General features: G+C 33.1%; 2 protein-coding genes across 2 annotated transcripts; one reads left to right on the top strand and one right to left on the bottom strand.

The window, feature by feature from the left end:
- Positions 1 to 213: 213 nt before the first annotated feature.
- LOAG_03723 (hypothetical protein) lies at positions 214 to 2,194 on the top strand (the record flags this gene model as incomplete). Its single annotated transcript, XM_003139260.1, has 3 exons — positions 214 to 286; positions 340 to 421; positions 1,954 to 2,194. The coding sequence occupies 3 exons, from the start codon at positions 214 to 216 to the stop codon at positions 2,192 to 2,194; spliced, it is 396 nt and encodes a 131-aa protein (XP_003139308.1).
- A 3,654-nt stretch (positions 2,195 to 5,848) lies between these two features.
- On the bottom strand, positions 5,849 to 16,959 carry LOAG_03722 (hypothetical protein). Its single transcript, XM_003139259.2, has 25 exons — positions 16,787 to 16,959; positions 16,536 to 16,590; positions 16,274 to 16,408; positions 15,968 to 16,063; positions 15,619 to 15,752; positions 15,330 to 15,501; positions 14,942 to 15,183; positions 14,343 to 14,514; positions 13,616 to 13,810; positions 13,263 to 13,379; positions 12,877 to 13,005; positions 12,550 to 12,720; positions 12,225 to 12,327; positions 11,857 to 11,992; positions 11,541 to 11,676; positions 10,605 to 10,853; positions 10,234 to 10,395; positions 9,830 to 10,030; positions 8,276 to 8,517; positions 7,976 to 8,129; positions 7,692 to 7,790; positions 7,524 to 7,619; positions 6,956 to 7,156; positions 6,683 to 6,829; positions 5,849 to 6,371 (listed from the first exon to the last, which is right to left on the bottom strand). Exons 1-25 carry the CDS (start codon positions 16,882 to 16,884, stop codon positions 6,171 to 6,173), a joined length of 3,843 nt encoding a protein of 1,280 aa, XP_003139307.1. The 5' UTR covers positions 16,885 to 16,959; the 3' UTR covers positions 5,849 to 6,170.
- Between the last annotated feature and the right edge of the window lie 1,176 nt (positions 16,960 to 18,135).

Genomic DNA, 18,135 nt, shown 5'->3' with positions numbered 1-18,135 from the left:
CTGCAAGAGTTTAATTTATCCTAAATCAATTCTTCAGTTAATTATTATTATTTCAGTTTCATTCTTCAGTTAATTATTAGTTTCATTTCTGTGGTGAACCAAGCTAATGTCGAACTTATTCCTTTTATGAAAAGATTATCACGGACAGATAAGGTTTTCTGAAGTGTCCGACAAAAATATTACTCTAGGTATAGCAGCTTATACAAGTGCAGTATGACATACACTTTCTATAACCGTAATTATATGCGAGTTTACGGGGGAGCTTACTCCATTACTATCTGTTCTGGTATGATTTGGTTCCATTAACTATTACAGTTGGTAGGCAATTATTTTTCATAGGGATACCAAACAAAGATTTATCAGCTATAGAAGTAATGAAAGAAGACGACTCAAAAATCAATTATATCTTCCGAGATAACAGGTAGAGGGAAGATAAAGTAATGAGAAAGAGAAACAGTTTAAGAAATATAATAAATAGCCGTAAGATAAAAAAAAGAAGCACATCGTTCTTTTTCCAGAAACAAATGATGTAACCTCGAAGAAGTATTAAAATTTTGAATAAGCAGGTAGCAATGTTGGTGGGTAAAGCGGTACGCAAATTTTTGCAACCTTCTATTTATGAAAGTATTATTCGAATCAAAAATATCCATATTCATCGGACTTATCGTCTTTCCGAATCAGATTATTCTGAATCACAAATAAGTGGATTTCTATAAGACTCAGAACATAAATATCAGAACGCTATCATTTAAGTATCAAATGATCTATCAGTCTGACACTCGATCAAACAGCAAAATCCGAAAAGAAGCTCATAGTGGAAACTATTAAGCAATTACTTTTATGCATTCATTAGATGAGATTTTAATGGAACTAGATGATTACATAATTTAGAAATCAATACTTTTATTTCCATTCAAAATTTGAATTCATTTCCATCTTCAATCAGATTTTTGATACTTTCAAATAAAGCATTGGGTATGGATAAGTTTTTTCTTTTATAATTCCTTTTTCATTATCATTGTAGTGATTAAACATTCGGCAGCATTCTACATCCATTAAAACAGATACCAAATCGATGATATTTTCGAAATGAAATGAGCTTGTGGACGGTCACAAATTTCACTTACTTTTTTCTTGTTACCATACAAAAATTCCCATTTTTATTTGTGAAATCCTTTTCACTTTTTCCAACTATGAAAGTATAAACATTATACTGTGCACATAGTAAAAGTAGAACAGATTTTATTTATATTGCAAAGTTGGTGGCTTTATTATAAAGGGCTTTGCGAAATACTACACTTTGTACCAACACTTCAAAGTTTTCCTGTTGTTACTGATCGAAGAAGGTTGTCTTTTCTCAAATCCTTCTACAACTTTAATTTTTTCCTGAGAGTAGTTCAAATGAAAAGTTCTTCTACAGTTGTTGCACTAGAGTACCAAAATTGTTTGTATTGGGTGAGTGGCGTACACATAGTAGCTTTTATAAAACTATTTCACATAATCAGGGCACTTCATATAATTAGTTCTTGAATTAAGGATTATTTGATGTGTTTATAGAATTTGAATTTGACAAATTTAGAATATAAAGTGTTACCTAGATTTGTAGCAAAAAATACTTGGTAGTAATTATAAGGTGACAATTGATCGAGATGAATTCAATATTTTTTCTAATGAGAGGACTTCTGTTAAGATTTTCAACAGCATAAAAAAGGTATTCTTCTTGTTTCCTCATGATCTAACTTTTCAAAAAACTTGTATTATAAATTATTGCACCATTTTGTTCTTTCCAAAATATTTTCTTTGTTCAAAAGAAAATATTTTGACATTTAGCTAATTTCGTTATCAGCTACCAGTCTAATGAGCTGGAATATTGCTATCACTGTTCTATATCACCGTTCTTATTTTTTTACAGTTTGACACTTTTTTCTATGGGAAATACATAATTTATTCCAGGTCTTCATTATGGTTACCTAGAAAACAGCCAGGTCATCCAAATGAAGGAAATGAGACCGCATCATTGGTACCAGATGCCAAAGAGAATTTGCCAGACGAAGGATTGATTACTGGAAATACATTGCTCTCAATTTCACCTCTTCGTGCCTCCGTGGTTACTCGTTTTTTAATCTTTTGTTTGCTTTCTATCACAAAAATATCAGTGGATTATTTTCAGCTGCTTGCTGATGGAATTTTATAGCAGATGCCACCTCACTCGGAATAGTTCAAGTTCTCGAATTGAAACTTTTATTTTAGCCTAGACATTTTCATGTTTGGGAAAGAGGAATTCCCAAATGATACATAATGTTACTGAGAAAGGTTACAAAGTATTGTATGTCCACTTTAGCTGACACTTCGGAATAGCAAATTAAACTAAATGATTGACATGGACATCTCTAGTAGATGCAATTAATAAACAAGCACTTTCAGCCTTGAAATTTACAACTTACCTATGCTGATTAAACTAGCCAATACTTTTCGTATTCGATACCACTAAAAGTATTGATTAGGTTGATACCAACTTATTAATGCTATAAGTAAAATGATTACAATACTTAAGGATATGATATTGAGTTAAAGCATTATATCTTGGTTTAGGCCACTAAAAGTTCTTGCTTTCTAATTTGGAAAAATACACCAAATCATTTTTTTTAAAAAGAATTCAGGATTTTTTGGAATTGGTCGTTGGCTTGTGACCATGCCATACATTGAGAAGGATATCCCTAACCGTGCTTATAAGGCATTTCATTGTTGATTTTTATTATTTGAAGTGGAATCATCCCCAGTCCATGTATTCCTAAATTTGCTACTCATCTAGAGATTCTAATTCATAACAACTTTGTCATGATATAAATCATTATAAGAATTGTTGAGAAGAAACCCAAAATTTATCATTATAAAAAGACAAATCAGCAGATTTTGGGAATATTAGTTGTCGAAAATTCCGCATCAGATAAATAATAGGTAAATGACCTCGAACCTCGAGGACAAATGCATTTATGAGTTCACGAAGAGTGCATTTTCCGCCATTGTTCACATCTGGCTACATTAAATCATATTTTCCTTTCACTTCAGCATTGCAACCCCAACCTGCAGTTAGGTTTTTTTTTCTACTTGACTGCAGTTAGCTTTTCATTGACTCTTTTGGTCAATATTTTAGCAACTGCTTTTATTTCATGAGATGGAAATGGCATCGACATTTTCAAATGATATTTATTTGGAGATATATCTTGTTGGCAAATTTATGACAAGTGTATTTCGAAACTTTGGCTTTCAGGTTTGCCATTATCAGCGATATTTGTAAGACCACAGCCGATGAGCTGAAGAGAAGGTCAAAGAACACATCCTGCTAGATCAAATTGTATATCTGAATGAAGCGGTTATCGATTCAACTCCGTTTTAACTTGCTATACAAAGTAAATGTTAATTCTTTTTTCTGCAATAATGGCAACTAATTAATTTCTCCCAAAAGATAAAAACAATTACTAATAGTTGGATTTGTTTCTATTTTGGGAATAGGTAAGATAACAGAGGTCAGCTCTTCAAAGCAAATGTAAAAAAGTTGCAACGAACTGGTTCACGAAGACTATAAGGTCTTTGTGAATCAATTCGTACCAGGGACCATAAGGTCTTTTTATGGACGAAAAATGAGAAGATCAATAGTTAAAAGTGTTTTAATTCAAAGCGAACATCAGGTACATACGCTGTTCTCAATGTTGGCTCTATCTCACGCATATGTTACCGGTCGCGGGTAACTAGTTGGTGTTATCACTTTCAAAGAGGTGCTTTTTTTCCTCTAAATGTTATTCAACAAAACAGTTTGAATCGAAATTGTTTACTTTTGTAATATTTCTACTCGATGAACTTTAAATCATTATCACTTTTTATGTCTTATGGGCTCATGGACAAAAAAAGAATCCTATTAATGTTTGCGTGAGGCACGAAGGGAAGTTTTGATCTCTTGGCTATTAGAGCCGTATCTTCCAGTGTAGAATATTCAAATTCCACTTATTTCTACAAAATGGCATTCATCGCCCTGTGGGATTGGTTCAGTTAGACAGGGAAAACTACGACGTATACTCTGAATTTCAATCAAAGAACGAACATTTTAATCTCATATCAGCTACTCAATCACTAAGTCTGTCCGACCACTCTATTTGGCGTGTTGTTGAGGAATACATATAATTCGAGAGCCAAGCAATTTGAAATCCAGTAATTCGAGGGTCTAGCAATTCGAGAGCTTAGCTGTTGCATGGATGTTATCGTTAACCCGTTACTACAATCATTTGAAAAGTTCCACTGAGTAGTCCGGATCATGGTAAAATTTTAGTGATGAAATTCAAATGATTGTTTTGAAAATTTACAGTTACGTAATGCGCTAGCAAACATATACGTTCGCGGTGCATTATCGTGAATTTGAAACGGCAGCTAACCACCAGCGAGTATTCCTGTTACGAAAACTAGATGAATAATTTAAAGGAAGTCTTGAAGAGACTAAAAAGATGATGAAAATGGTGAACCATATATTATACCGTATCTGTTCTAGAGCCAAAATTAGGTTTATTACTTCCTCGTTCATGATCCATGAAATAGATGGAAAACCTCACGTAAATAATTAATTCATTATGTTTTATTTCCTAATTATGCCTCTCGTATACAGGTTGTCAGACGTTACACTTCCAAGCATATTAATCGAAATGATAATGTCTTCGCAGATTTAAAGGTGGTTGGTGATTTTTTTCGGCCATTCATTGGACTTTGAAGTCTAACTTTGATTCTTCGAACTATTGCAGAGAGACTTTCCTATGACCTTTCTTCCAGGTAAAAGCTAAATTACACAATTCATGCTATTCCCCTCCGTTTATTGATCCAACACCTTTAGCTAAGATCAATATTTAATAGGGAACTTTATATGCTTTGATCAGTTCTCACGGGAATGAATTTTGTTGTGCTATTCAAATTTCATCACTAGATTAACAGGTCATTTTGACAAAGCAACTATTAAGCAAGAAATCAAGCCCCTGAAAGCCAAGTCATTTGGAATCATTAGGATCGTTTCTCAGTCAAGTACTCCGTACGATTTATTGTTTCAGTTTAATGAGATCTTATTTTATAGTCTTATTACTTTGCTAGGTAAAGAATTTCTCGTTATTTCGTATTAGGATTTTAAATTCGCTTATAATCTCGATGTTTATTTAGCATGTTTTGTCAAAAACAATTTAACCTTCAATTTTTTCCGTTTTAATCCATAGTCAAGTATTAAACATTAAAATAATCCTCAGTAACTGCTGTTTACGGACTGAAGAGAACAGTTCCAATGTTGAATAATTCGACAATTTCTTAAAAGATGTTCGTATTTCTGTTCGTTCTACTCTATACCTTATTCTTACTTCACTTCAATATTGGAAGGATGCAATCATGGCTAAAACATGTATCTAATAAACATCAGACTTTCTCTCACTGTTTGTAACTTCATCTTTAGGAGAGATTGTGGAAACCCATTCAATGTTTTGCCACAATGTTATAAAAGTCGAAGTGAAGAAGAGTGGGAATGACTAACTCAACCACTGAATGATGGAAATCTGGAACAGTCTTGTTAGTTTGCACTTTATTGCTAATATAGCTTTTAGCAGCATAAAATTGCATTTGATTCAATTTATTTTCACATGATATACTTCGATTGGAAAATTCATTCTTCGTGTGTTGATCTATGCCGCGCAAAGAATATAAATAATAGCTGTGATTTAAATTCTAAGTGTAATCTAAACTGAAATTAAAATAATTATGGTGTAATTATCGCCGGTAAAACATACTCTGCATGACTAGAAATTGTAAATCAAGCATTATGAAATTTGCCAAAGTGAATGTCGGAAATAGTAATCTTGCTAAAAAGGGTCAATAGCTATGTAACAAAATGAGGACTATTCAGTTGTCCGTAAAATAATTCATTTCGTTCTACCTTTTCCTAAGAATGAGGTAAGGACAACTTATAGTTAATTCAAAATAAGCAAGCTAACACTCATTTAGAAATGAATCAGTACAGATAATAATGACAGAAGAGCAGTGTAAAGCGACAGATTTTGACTCATTAAGGTTAACAAATTTCCATTAGATTTAAAGCTACTAATGTCTTATTTTCTCTTAAAATCATCACTACATCTCTGTTCATTGACCAATCAAGACTTCAAATCTTGTTTGCGAATTAAATCAGCATACTTCCCATCTAGTTCAATAAGCTCCTGATGTGTCCCTTCTTCGACTACTCGTCCATTTTCAACGAAAAATATTTGATTTGCGTGTTGAATGGATGACAGTCTATGTGCAACTATAATACATGTCCGGCCACTACTTACCACATCCAGTGCTGCTTGAACTATCTGAATGATTAGAAACAAGGAGACTGGAAAACTTTCAGGAACATTTAAATATCTTTTATTTCATGCTCTTTATTTCTGATGACTGAAATGGAATAAATTTTGCTTGGCTGATAAAAACGCTTACTCTAACTTTACCTGAATTACTAATTTATTAGGGAAATAATCTCTGTGAAACACTTCTTAAAAGTGTGAAATTTTATGAAAATAGAAGCTAACTTTTGTTAGTCAAAAGAGCAATAAGTTGAAAACTTTTTAACGTTTTCAGGAGACTAAAAAAAAAAGTTGGACTAGAAAAAGTATTTCATACTAACTTTTTCGCTTTCCGCATCCAGTGCACTGGTCGCCTCATCAAGTAACAGTATCTTCGGATTTCGAATTAACGCCCGAGCAATAGCAATGCGTTGCTTTTGACCACCTGACAACTGCCCACCATGTTCACCAACCTCCGTATCATAGCCCTAAATTGATATTTCGACTTTATCAGCGAGGAAATACAATTTGTGTTTTCTATCAGCAGAGCTTCATATTCCTATCTTATGTCTTTCATTATAGCAAAAATTTATAAACAACAAGATTCTTATCACCTGTGGTGAAGCTTCAATGAAATCCACAGCATTAGCTATTTTGCAAGCTTCACGTACGTCATCCATTGTTTTACCAGTCGTACCAAGTAAGATATTTTCTGCTATTGTGCCACTGAACAGTACTGGTTCTTGACTGACCAGTGCCACTTGTTCGCGTAAGTAACGTAGTGATATTTTCGTAATCGAATTATCATCCAAATTCTAAAAATATATTCATGTCATTCTCAGTGAGGTGAAATTGATATCAGTCAAAGTTATGCCAAACTTTGACCTTACGTGCATTGATATCAATTTCAATTGTTATGAAATTAGAGCATATCACAGTAATATCTTCGTTTCTCTTGCTATTAGGGGCCATTTCTGCTTTTCACCACAAAAAAACAGAAATTGTTTCATTTTTAAGGTCTGTGAGCAATCACTGCAATAACAAAATTCAGCTCTATCAAGTCTTTGGGATCTTTAAAAAATTCCAAGTTTATCCAGTCTTCATTAAATTGCAAAATTTTTTCATCGATTATGACAATTTGTGAAAAAAAAATGATAACGTAAGCTGTGATAATAAGCTTACCAGTTGTCCAGAATTAAATTGATAAAAACGCTCCAACAACGCGATTACGGTACTTTTGCCGCTTCCAGATGGTCCAGTGACAGCAATCGTTTGTCCCTTAAATTTCATATGACGAATTTGATAAAGATATTTGTTTTAATAACTGGCTCAATTTCAACTTGAACTGACCGCATAGGCTGTTAAATTAAGACCGTTAAGAACATTTCGTTGCGGCCTTGTTGGATACGAGAAGTGCACCTTCTTAAATTCAACATCACCCATTATTTTCTGAAAATATTTTTTAATTAAAAAGTAGATCCTTGAAATAAAGCCGAACATTTTGGTAATATTTTAAAGTATATTAACAATAATCGAACCATCCATATATATCGAAATAGTTCAGATCTTTTATACATATCGAGATAATTTAGATCTTTTACAAACTTCAGAAATAATCCAATGCTAAAGTTTACCGGACGTGAGCCCTTCTCAATAATGTCAGGTTTTCTTCCGGTATTGATGATCTGGAATAATGAATCGGAAGCTGGTGATGCCATGATAAATGTATTCAAACAGCCGGCAACCATAATTATCGCCCATCCGCTGGTTGAAATTGATATTGCAGCGCTGAAATAGGTATTAATGAAAATAAATGCAATCATTGACACCAATTTTCTCTCACTTCCATTTAGAAACGATGTAAATTATGCAGATAACTGTCATAACTTACATAAAACTTTGTTCTGTGTGGAGCATTAACTATGACAACTTACGTGAAAATTTCATTCGGTGTTGAGTATCCGTAATAGATTAATGCAATGCCAGTTGCATAAGATAACATATCACTGAAGAACAGGAAGGAGGATGCAACGGCAAAAAGTACTGCTTCATATGGGCCACTTTTCTTCTGCACACGCAACAATTCCTGGATTTGTCGGATATATTCCCGATGGAAGTGCTCCTCTCTTGTAATCAGTTGGATTGTTCGTATTTGTTCCACAATTTCGATTGCCAACTATTAAAAAGTTCATTAAAATATACTTTCTCCTCCGTTTTGTTGTGATGATTGCAATTAATTATCACATTTCACAGTATTGAATGACTCCTTCGTAACTCGCCTAATGTTTGAATTAAGTTCTCCAGTCCCACTAGCAGTTAATCCTAGAATGTCTTCTTTCTTTTGCTTATTGTTATTATTAGAATCTAACCACATAAAGTGATAACAAAAGATTCGAAGAAAAACAGTCCCAACAATCAACGATTAACGCAAATTCTTCCACGGATACTCTGATTTCCTCTCATATATCCAATGATAACTTATCTCGACATACTGGACTCTATCATCAGTATCTTTCAAGACAGTTGCGATTGCAAGAATTGCAGAAATTATCGTGAATTGTCATATGCTGAGCTATGAAAAACTTGTTCACTCGACAAACTGATTCCAAATGCGTATGAGTACTGACTATCGGAAAACCCGAGAAGGTATTTAAAGTATTTTTTTGAAGAGTATTTAAAATTTGTGTTTTAAATTGGATTAGTACCGTCAAAACAGTTAGAGTATGTGTATCACAAGTTTATGCCATAAATATTGTCTTATTTAATTCATTTTACCAATAAGTGATTCATTTACACAAAAGTTAAAATTAAATTTCCAACGTATTAAACTCATTAAATTAAATTTGCCCAATTCATCTAATACTGTAATAAAGGATTGTCGCTTTGATAATCAAACTAATTGTAATCTTTGGTTTTTAGTGAGCAGTTGGTCTAACAACCCATCTTATGACATTAATGGGTATATTGTTAAGTACCTAGTCTGATAACGATGTTTATATCCATGGTACATGTTTAGACTATCATTAAATATCACATTCCTTTGTCCAAGAATTAGTCTTTCATGCAATGTATTAGTTTGTCTACCATATCCACTATATAAGGGTTTCCTCGGGCGACTGAAGATAAGTTTTGATACAAGTCTCCGATGTGTGACAAGTCTCCGTCCTACATCTTCTTTCATTTCCACATCTCTATTTTCTATTTTAAACTCCAGTTCAACTGCTCAACACGCTAGATTTTCTTTCGACACTAACAAGAAACCCAACGACGACTATTGCCCACATTCGCTAATAATCTATGAATAATAAATCTGTCACTGTCATCACTAAGCCTTTATCAAAATTCTTGCGTCCATGTCAAGCAATACGACGGAATTTCATCACATTCTCCTCTAACGCAAAGACAAAAAAAATTTCATGACAAGTGACAAGGGAATGAGCTAAGTTTTGGAAAGGAATTGAACTGAAAGCACAAGAAAAACAGCCTACTTGACCGGTAAGATCTTCTTTTATGGCATATTTATTTAGCTTCTGCATTTGACGTGCGATAAGCAACAGCAACATAACGAGTGTCAGGAGATTTCCAGTACCAACAAGGCCAATTTGCCAATTAAATATTACTGCAACAATAATCAGCACAACAATCGCCACAATATTATTCACAATTTGCATCATTCGCGGATCGAGCGCCTTTAAAAAGGGAAGAAATTTTCAGTTTTGTTGAATATTTACAAGAAAATTAATTGTAGCGTTTTTTAAACATTTTGCAACGTTAAGTAAATTAAAACTTATCTGCCTACAAAACGAATAAATTTGGACCAAAATTATGTAAATCAATAGGAAAAAATATATAAATCCTGAATAAAAGCAAGCAGATTACTTGAAAATATTACCGCTTTAATGTTTGGAGCATCAACAGATATTCGTGTAACAGTCACAGCAGGACTTGTAGATGGCGTATCAAAATATGCAGCATCTTGATAAAGCATACTTCGGAATGCTCGAATGCGTAGAAAATCTACAACACATTCTGCTGTCCATCCAAATGAAAACGCCTGTAAAGTTTAGTCGATATTCAAGTTAATAGTAATATTTCATCCTAACAGTCACACTTTAAGATCCATTTGACCTCAACGAAATTAATTAATGGCTAAAAAATAATTCATAAGTCATTGGAAAGCCTTCAAAAGCAGTTTCGACCAAGAAATTTGTCTGGGGCCTGCAAGTTCCAGTTTGCGTATACAAAAGCTTTAAAAATACTTACCGCAACAAAAAGAACAATTATGCATGCAGCGCCCAATACAATATAAATAATTACAACAGGCAAAATTCTTCGCATCATTAATCGCAAATCCGTCTGTGCGAATGCGTCAAATGCAAGATTAAAAATGAGTACGAAAGCTGGCAATTCCATTCCACGAAGCAATGATGCCAATACCGCCAATATCAGCTTTCCGTAATTGCCATTACAGTTCGTGTATAATTGCCATAAACCTTTTGATTTATTTTCTTTCTGCAAAAGTGTTTCATTTTTCAAGACGACATTAAAAGAATTATTTCGAATAAGGCTGTAAAAAGGAGGAAGAAAGAAACCTTCGTGTCGCATCAAATATGACTAATGTTTTTACCAAAATAAGTTCAAAAGTTAATTGATTAATTTTAAAGTAGTATTTATTCCCAGAAGAATGCCTTTGAAGGATAAATAATTATTACCATAAAATCAATCCGTTTTAAATCCCATATTCGAACTACTCATAAACCATGACAGTACGGTGAATCAATGTTATTGATTCGTGAATGCAACAACGGATTTCAAGAGATGTTTCATATTGCGCACATTCCAGACGCATTTTTTCTGTTTAACACTTGCTGTTTGCGCTTCACTTTAATTCTCATATTATCGACGGGTCTATTTGGCAAGTTAGAACAAATTCCATTCATTCATTTCCACACTGTAGAATGTTACAAACAAAAACTGTTGTTTTTGTTTATAACATTTCAATCATTTGAATCTGCTAAGTTTATGGAAATCTATCTAGGCTGTTTGTCCCACTAAATCCAGTTTATTATTAGGCATAAGGTTAGGCAGGATTCTTTGCTTCCTTCCGAATGCAAACACAACACGGGAGAAACACAGTCAGTAGAAGAAGAATAAAAATTGTCATAAGTGAGTCTAACGAAAAAATTGAATTAAGCAAACCTTTCCATTAAGTCCAATAATTTTTTCTGATGGTTCTTTAGTAATTGATGCGCGTTTCATATCACCGCTAATAATACTGCCTCGTGTCATCGATGATAATATACCATAATTTGATGAGTTGCGACTACTTCCAGTACTAAAAAATTCTCACTTTAGATAAATTGACTATTCAGTTGTCAAGTATCTCTGATGTTCTGAAATTTCAACCTCAGTTGTTGTTCATATTAGTATTCTTGGGAACACTGTATGACTTCAAGCTTTTGTAGAAATTTGGAACCACTGAGCTCAAACTGATTAACAAACGGAAAGATTTTACAAGGATCTATGAAATGCTTGTGATGGAAGTTCTTCAACCGTCACAGGTGATATATTCCGCTTTTCCTCAAACTGCTGTGATCTGACCAGTGATGCGTAAATACCATCCTTTCGATTGCAAAGCTCTTTGTGAGTGCCTACAAAATGGCGAAAGTTCACGGAAAAAGCAAGAGAGAATTCGAGTTGGGAATGTTGCGGCATTGCACAAGATCGCTTTGTAGGTAGAAGATTCTTTTGAATCAGAAGTATTTAATTAGCTTTGGCTGGAAACCATTGATTAGAATACCAGTTAAAGCTTAACACATTAATTTTTAACGCAAATATTGCCGATGGGAACAGAAATATCACCAAAATAACCACGGCACTCACCAATTTCAGCGACCTGACCTTTGTCAAGAACGATAATTTGATTAGAATCACGCAATGTTGACAATCGATGCGCAATGACGATTGTTGTACGTCCAATAGATGCCTAGAAAACCTATTGCGTTAGCGTGCAGTGGAACGCATCTATCATTTAATTACTCTTCAAATTATAAGAAAGCAAAAGAAGTAAACAGATCAGCGAAATTGAGATAATGGGTAAATCAATTAAGCTTATAAAGAAAAGCAAACTAAATTATACCAAAAATAAGGAATTTATTAATGAATAATGCTTTAATAATAAGAAAAAAAGAGGAAATTCTTATAGAACCTTTTTAAGGGCATTTTGTACCATTGCTTCACTTTCAGCATCAAGTGCACTGGTAGCTTCATCTAGCAGCAGAATTCTTGGATTCCGAGCTATCGTTCGCGCAATCGCTATTCGTTGTTTTTGCCCACCAGATAGTTGTATACCTCCAGCGCCGATCCTCGTATCGTAACCCTTTCACACATTTTTGTTTCATTTTTAAAACTTTATCCTAGGTTATGCAAAAAGAGGCATTCTACAGTCTATTGCACTTTGCTTACCATTTGTGGAACAGCGAAATTCAATTGTTCCAACAATTTTAATTCATGAAAAATTGAATTTACATTTTACCTCACTTAATTTATCAATAAAATCATGCGCATTCGCAGTTTTGCACGCATCAATGATTTCTTGATCCGTAAGATCAGGATTGCCAAGTAGTATATTTTCCTTAATTGTCCCGGTGAATAACAACGGTTCCTGAATTTGAAAAAAAAAAGAAGAGTGACCAGCGATAAGAGAATGCAATTAACCGCTGACTGAGAAATAGAGAAATTAGCTATTTTGCAATGGACTGAAAGACTTTTTAAAACTGTAATTGTATTTTGCAAAAAAAGACGAACATAAATAGCAGAAACTAAAAATAATCAATAATGATGAAAAAATAATCAATAATGATGAAAAATAATCAATAATGATAATTTTTTCTAAATTAGTTAAATTAATGAAGTGTCGACCTGTTGTACGACGCCAACAACATTTCTCAAACTGTGGATATTGATATCAAGTACGTTAATTTCATCAATCAGGACTGCACCGGAATTACAGGTGTATAGACGAGTTAGTAAACCAATCTAAATTCTTATATGAATAAATGAAAAGAAATCAAGGATAGATGGATGGTACGTGTAGGCGTACGCCAACGTGTTTTGGGAAGGATGTAAGTATGTACACATTCTTTCGTCACATCTATACAGGTCTACAAATTAATGTTAACAGAAATGTTTTTGAACCAACTTAATAAAATGAAATATTAGAGCCCCAGATATCACAGGGCAACAAATTAGCAAGAAGTACTTAACGAACTAACAGATGTACTTTTACCGCATCCACTATGACCCACAAGTGCTACCGTATCACCCGGTTTTGCTATCCATGATAATCCATTGAGAACCAGGTGTTCTTTGCTTGTTAGGTATGAAAATTTAACGTTTCGAAATTCTACTAAACCTTTCACTTCGTTCAGCTTTATGCTATTTGTTGAACTAGAATCAGTAGATGATTTCTGAAATTTAAAATTAAGCTGAATCTTTTAATAAATACTCAGCTGTTAATTTTCATTATCAATAAGGAATGCATCAAGAAATCATTAAAATTACAATTAGTACTACGAAAATAAATGCAAAATTAATTATCAAGAAAATGCAAGAAGATATTATCTTTTAAATTCCAATTTAACACCAGAATTTGGCTAATCATAAATACACGGTGTATAATTTGCAATAATATTCTTTTTCTCCATTCCCCAAACCTTTCAGTAATTTTCCTCTTCATTTAACTTCTGAATGTTATTTATCATAATGACGCTTGACTTTAAAAAGACAAAATTAAAAGCTTTAGAGAAGACAGAATGATTCCTCTACTGGAAGTACTTTGTTAAGTCAAAAATTCGAGCATTACAAATTCGTGACGGAGTAAAATACGTAGTGAGTTAGTGTGGTGAACCTTGCAGGTAAAGTTTATTTTGTAATTAAGGTGGTCTGTTACTCACAAATGTATTAGCAAACAGAAATAGTGAAAAGAGAAAGTTAACTTACTCGGTCGATTATTTTGTAGATAACAGCTGCGGCAACTCGTGCATTAAGTACAGCCATCAGGTGTGGGCTAAGTACACCAAGGTAGTAGGAACCGAACATAATCACATTTGCAACAGTAAATATAAATCCTGGATTAGTAACTGTACGAATTTGATACAAATAGGCACCATAGCTGCGGAAGAAAGTAAAACATATCAAAAAAATGTTTTGACAAAAATGAAGAATCCCCGATTTTACATTTTTGAACAAATGTTAGCTTTAAATGATATTCGAATTTATTTTCTCAAGTCTCGAAATTTCGATTTTAGATTTATTCAGGAAGTTAGACAGTTATTGCCGATGCACTTTTAATAATGATCACTTCAAAAAAAAAAGGAAAAAAAACTAGATTTTGATAGGAAGTGGTGGCGATTAATCTTACAGAACTTATAAATAAGCAGTTTGAGAATATCAAATAGTTTTATGCTGGGATACATAAAATTCAGACAAATACAAATGAATAAAACATTATAAATTTGAGGTGATACATTGCTAGAAAGAAGGGGATGAGAACTGTTTGAAATTGAGCAAAATTTAACTTTTTATTGAATGGAACTTACTAGAAGCCAGCAGCGAAGAAAAAATATAAAACGAAGAAGAAGAGACCGTCGAAAAAACCTGCGAACGCATAGGCGCGCAATGCAAATTTACGACAGACTTTCAGTGCTGCAGCGTATCGTCCGATCATTGTTTCCTGTGCATTACATGCAGCTACTGTTTTCACATTGATGATCGATTCTTCGAGAATTGCTGCAGCACGACCATCAGCGTTGATTTGCGGGCCACTTGAACGTTCTACTTGCTGCAAGGACCCAGAAGATAATAATTAGTTGTTAAGCAAAAATTCCAAGAAAAATTAGTCGATCGGTATTTCTACCATTGTATATAGATCTTTTCGAATTTGTTTCAGATATCTTGAAGAACATTTACGAGCTACTGAAAGCGTACTCGAGCCATGATAGACAGAAGCGCAGCAGAAGCAGGTCCCATGCCAAGCATTACCAAGGTTATCCGCCATTCATAGATGAATCCGATGACTAGAGAAGTCAAAAACATTGCTACACCACGTATTATCATGCCTACTTTATCACTGATACCATCCTTAATTTTCTCTATATTTCTGAAATTGAATCATTTGCTTTCCGGATGGCTGAGAAAGAAGACATGAAGGAACTCTGTTTTAGTCCACGTTAACAAATGGGAAAATAGGGATTTGCTGTAGAATAATAATAGTTACGCATTAAGTTGGGCAGTCAATGTACCACTCTTTTGTTGATCCAACCATGTCGCATCTTGGCGCAATAATGATTTCATATATTCTTGTCGCATAGTGCATGTTATATTTAAAGATGCATTTTTCAAGCAGATATACTGAAATTGTCAAGGACAGCAATGAACTGATATTGTTTTAAGTCAACAGTTTGACAGATTCAAGATTAAAATTAAAGTCGTCCAAGTTTCGGACCGATCTATCATGTTATTCCACTATACAGCGATACTTTCTTTTGAGAAATGGAAGTTCAAAGTTTAGTTTCTTGGAAATTAAAAAAACTTCAATAAAATAAATGAAGTAAGATGAAATGAACCTGTGTAATGGTGACAATAACCATTGAGACTCCGACTGATGCATAAAGATAAATATATACATAAGCCTGATACCAAAACGCGTCAGATTTTTCAAACTGTAAATTTTTCAAATTTTAGATAGATTAAATTGTTCGATTTACTCTCTTTTTCGGGTAAGAAGTAATACTAGCATAAATGTTTTGGCAAGAAATTAAAGGCTTGAAGCCACGATCGAATACTAAATGACAAATGAAAAATCTCTAGATGAGGTTTGCTGGATGGATTCGGAAAGTATGAACAGGCAGAAAAATGGATGCAAAACGCACATTTTTTGTGAGCAATAAAATATTTGTTAATTCACCACCAATCAAACAGACCGTCGGTTGACCTATACCTGAAAGTACAGCCAAGAAGACGCCAACTGCTATCATAAACCGATCGTATGTTGTAGCGAATCGAAACTGGAGATAATAACAAATTCAGCTGAGCTTATTTGACATGAAAAGTAGTTTAAATAAATTTGTATGAAATTTCTGGACAAAAAAAAGTTTATTAAATACTTGTAAAGGGAGAAGTAAACAGAAATACCAGTTGAAAAAATGAAACCGGTTTTGCATCAAGTTTTTGCCTGGCTAAATCACCCCTGAAAATAATTTCAGCTTTTAAAATACCCCCAAATCTTCGCTAATTTCAAATGCATTCAGGAAAAAATTAGCATGATTAGCGACAGAGCAGCAGTAATCTTTCCAGATCAAGAAATACATTTTTCACTCTAAAACATTTGTGATTAAACTGTTTTTTTTCCACTTATTGATTTTTATCAACACACCACTTGATACCTGCATAAAATGATGCTGATAAATTTATCCATAACACTTTGTTCATATCGCTCGCTAAATGCATTCGAGAATTCATCACCAGTTTCCAGCACTGTCATCCTTTCAAGATTTTATTTATTCAGCAGCCGAACACGCAAATTATGAGAGAGTAATTTGAGAGATAACTGAAATTTTTTGTTGGAAAATTTCTGCATGTGAATTTGAAAAATATCCAACATCTGTTAATTATAAGCATCAATAAGAGATTTGAAAATTTACGTAAATATGGATATGAAATGGATTTAAAATAGACCAATTGCGATATTTTAAGGTATGATCTTCCAACAAGACATAGCTCCTTTAATTTTAACTTTTTTGAAATCGCTGGATTATCCAGGATATATCTTAAGAAAATTCAGAAATGAAAAAGGACGTAATTTAAGAGCAGTTGTAAGACGGACCGTATTGGTGGAATGATCAAAGATTTAAATATGTGTTAAACGACAACGAATTGATAATTAATGAAGAGAAAGTTAAACAAGTAATGGATAATTGAGGATCAGTGTAAAGAATGAAGTTCGATGTTTACACAAATGGCATGAATCGATCAAAGTCAAAAAATGAAGTTTATTACAACTCTAATTTTGTAAAGAAACATTAAACATTTTTCATGCAATGTAATAGAGAAAAATTGGTCATTTTTCTGCAAAATGTATGCATTTTATTTCTCGAAAAGTAAGAAATTTACACTGATTATAAACTCCGTGCACTTCACATGTCGTCACATGCAAAGGGATGATTGATTTTTTATTGATCACTTAAATGGTTGTTGATTTGATTCATGTCGTGGTATGTTTTTTACGGTTTGTCAAGTTCCAAAATTTGTATGTTTATGATAATGATAATGATAGAAGTTATGAGTCTATAGAATTGTGAGAATGTGCAATACCTTTTATGAATAGATCTGATAATATCGATCGTTCTTTATTTGATAAAAAACCTAAATTAAAAGTCACAAAAAATATGTGGAAGAACATGCCTGGCTGGAAAGAAAGATTTAAAAGGAATTGAGGCTTGGCTAAAGGTCGAACAGAATTTTGCGCAGATTTCTCAGCATTGTAAGGAGTGGCCAAATAATAATTATTATTACTATCATTATTATTATTATCATACTATCATTATTGTTATTAACATTATCTTTTATTTATATGCAATCATTATTAAATATAAAGCTGTAGATATACATAATTATATAAATATTTTAAGTAATATAACCATAATTAGTAATGAGAAGATATTATCAAATGATTGTATATTCTCAAATTATTAAATATTTTCTATCCTTTTATTATTCAGTAAAAGAAAAGAAT

Source organism: Loa loa, assembly GCF_000183805.2.
Source record: "Loa loa unplaced genomic scaffold supercont3.385, whole genome shotgun sequence".
NCBI classification, from domain to species: Eukaryota; Metazoa; Nematoda; class Chromadorea; order Rhabditida; family Onchocercidae; genus Loa; species Loa loa.
This window is presented reverse-complemented; position numbering and strand designations above follow the sequence as displayed.

What these genes read in the sequence shown, in the direction of transcription:
- LOAG_03722 (XM_003139259.2), bottom strand. Translation starts at nt 16,884, where the DNA reads ATGACAGTGCTGGAAACTGGTGATGAATTCTCGAATGCATTTAGCGAG. An exon ending in TTGTTGGCGTCGTACAACAG is followed by an intron (nt 13,006 to 13,262) that starts GTCGACACTTCA and finishes TTTCAAATTCAG; the next exon opens with GAACCGTTGTTATTCACCGG. An exon ending in TGGATGCGGAAAGCGAAAAA is followed by an intron (nt 6,372 to 6,682) that starts GTTAGTATGAAA and finishes CTAATCATTCAG; the next exon opens with ATAGTTCAAGCAGCACTGGA.